The sequence below is a fragment of the Volvox carteri genome, assembly GCF_000143455.1.
Source record: "Volvox carteri f. nagariensis unplaced genomic scaffold VOLCAscaffold_137, whole genome shotgun sequence".
NCBI lineage: Eukaryota > Viridiplantae > Chlorophyta > Chlorophyceae > Chlamydomonadales > Volvocaceae > Volvox > Volvox carteri.
Genome location: NW_003307680.1, coordinates 48,728 through 49,730, shown reverse-complemented (window position 1 = coordinate 49,730; position 1,003 = coordinate 48,728). Strand labels below are relative to the sequence as shown.

The 1,003-nt window shown below is 57.9% G+C and overlaps 1 protein-coding gene across 1 annotated transcript in view; it reads right to left on the bottom strand.

Annotated features, from left to right (window-relative positions):
• Positions 1 to 736, bottom strand: part of VOLCADRAFT_100682 (uncharacterized protein) — a gene marked incomplete at both ends in the record, with an annotated part of 2,477 nt that extends 1,741 nt beyond the window's left edge. Inside the window, 2 exons of the mRNA XM_002959213.1 lie at positions 115 to 569; positions 656 to 736. Coding sequence (XP_002959259.1) covers positions 115 to 569; positions 656 to 736 — 536 coding nt within the window. The remainder of the gene's footprint in view (positions 1 to 114; positions 570 to 655) is intronic.
• Positions 737 to 1,003: the final 267 nt, after the last annotated feature.

Here is a 1,003-nt window from a genome sequence, read left to right as displayed (position 1 = left end):
ATAGCACGGATGACATCACGCGGCACACGCGCCGCTGGTTCACCAAGATGCGGCCGCATGTTCATGGTAATTCCCAGCTGCGCCATGCTTTCGTGGCGCACGCAGATGTCGTACATGCGTGCCAGCAGCATGAGGTTGCCGCCGAATTGCGTCCGCGGCACGCGGTGCAGTAGGTGGCGACAATATGCCGGAAAAGACATGCCGCGGGGGCGCTGACCAGAAAAGCCGTATGGGAAGGACTGGGGGAAGCAAAGGGTGAGGATGGCGGGATGACGGTCATCCAGCACGTGGCTGTCACGACCACCAGCCGCAAACGCAATCCGTGCGCGGCCAGTCAGAAGGTCCTCCACTCGGCCCGGGAAGCGGTCGATTTCACTGCCATCATCACCAACATTCGACGGCTGCGGCAGGATCAGCTCCAGTTCGTCCAGAGTGGCAGCTGCCGGATCAACTGCATGATCAGACGACAGATGCACAAGAGCTGGGTCCGAATGCACGATGTGGCAGGCAATACGATCAGCCAGCATGGTACACGCGGCGGTAGACGCAGCACACGGCGTGTACATATGCTGGACAGAAGTGAAATCGAATCGCCTCAGACACGAGCGAAAACGCGTTTAGCCCTATGGGCAGCCAAGTGAGAGAACGCACGCACCTGGTGGACCTTCAACTGGCTGATCAGCAGGTCCTCGTAGAATGGCGGTGAATGGCCCCGGCACAGGGTCCTGTCCTGCATTCAATAACACACACAGAGGAGCAGTAGAATACATAAGTAGCAGGGCAGGCGAGGATGGTGCGAGAGTCCAGCCTATCCAGTGGGCAAAGCTGCGCATGAAGATTTGTTATGACAACAGGCCGCCCTTTTTGATGCACGGGGCAGCGGCGGTAGTGGCTGTCCGGTGCAGAAAGCGCAGTACGAGGGCAACACGAAAACAGAGGGTACACAAGAGCTAACATGAAACACAGTAACAAATTAACAAACCTGCAGTCGGGGTCGGATCCG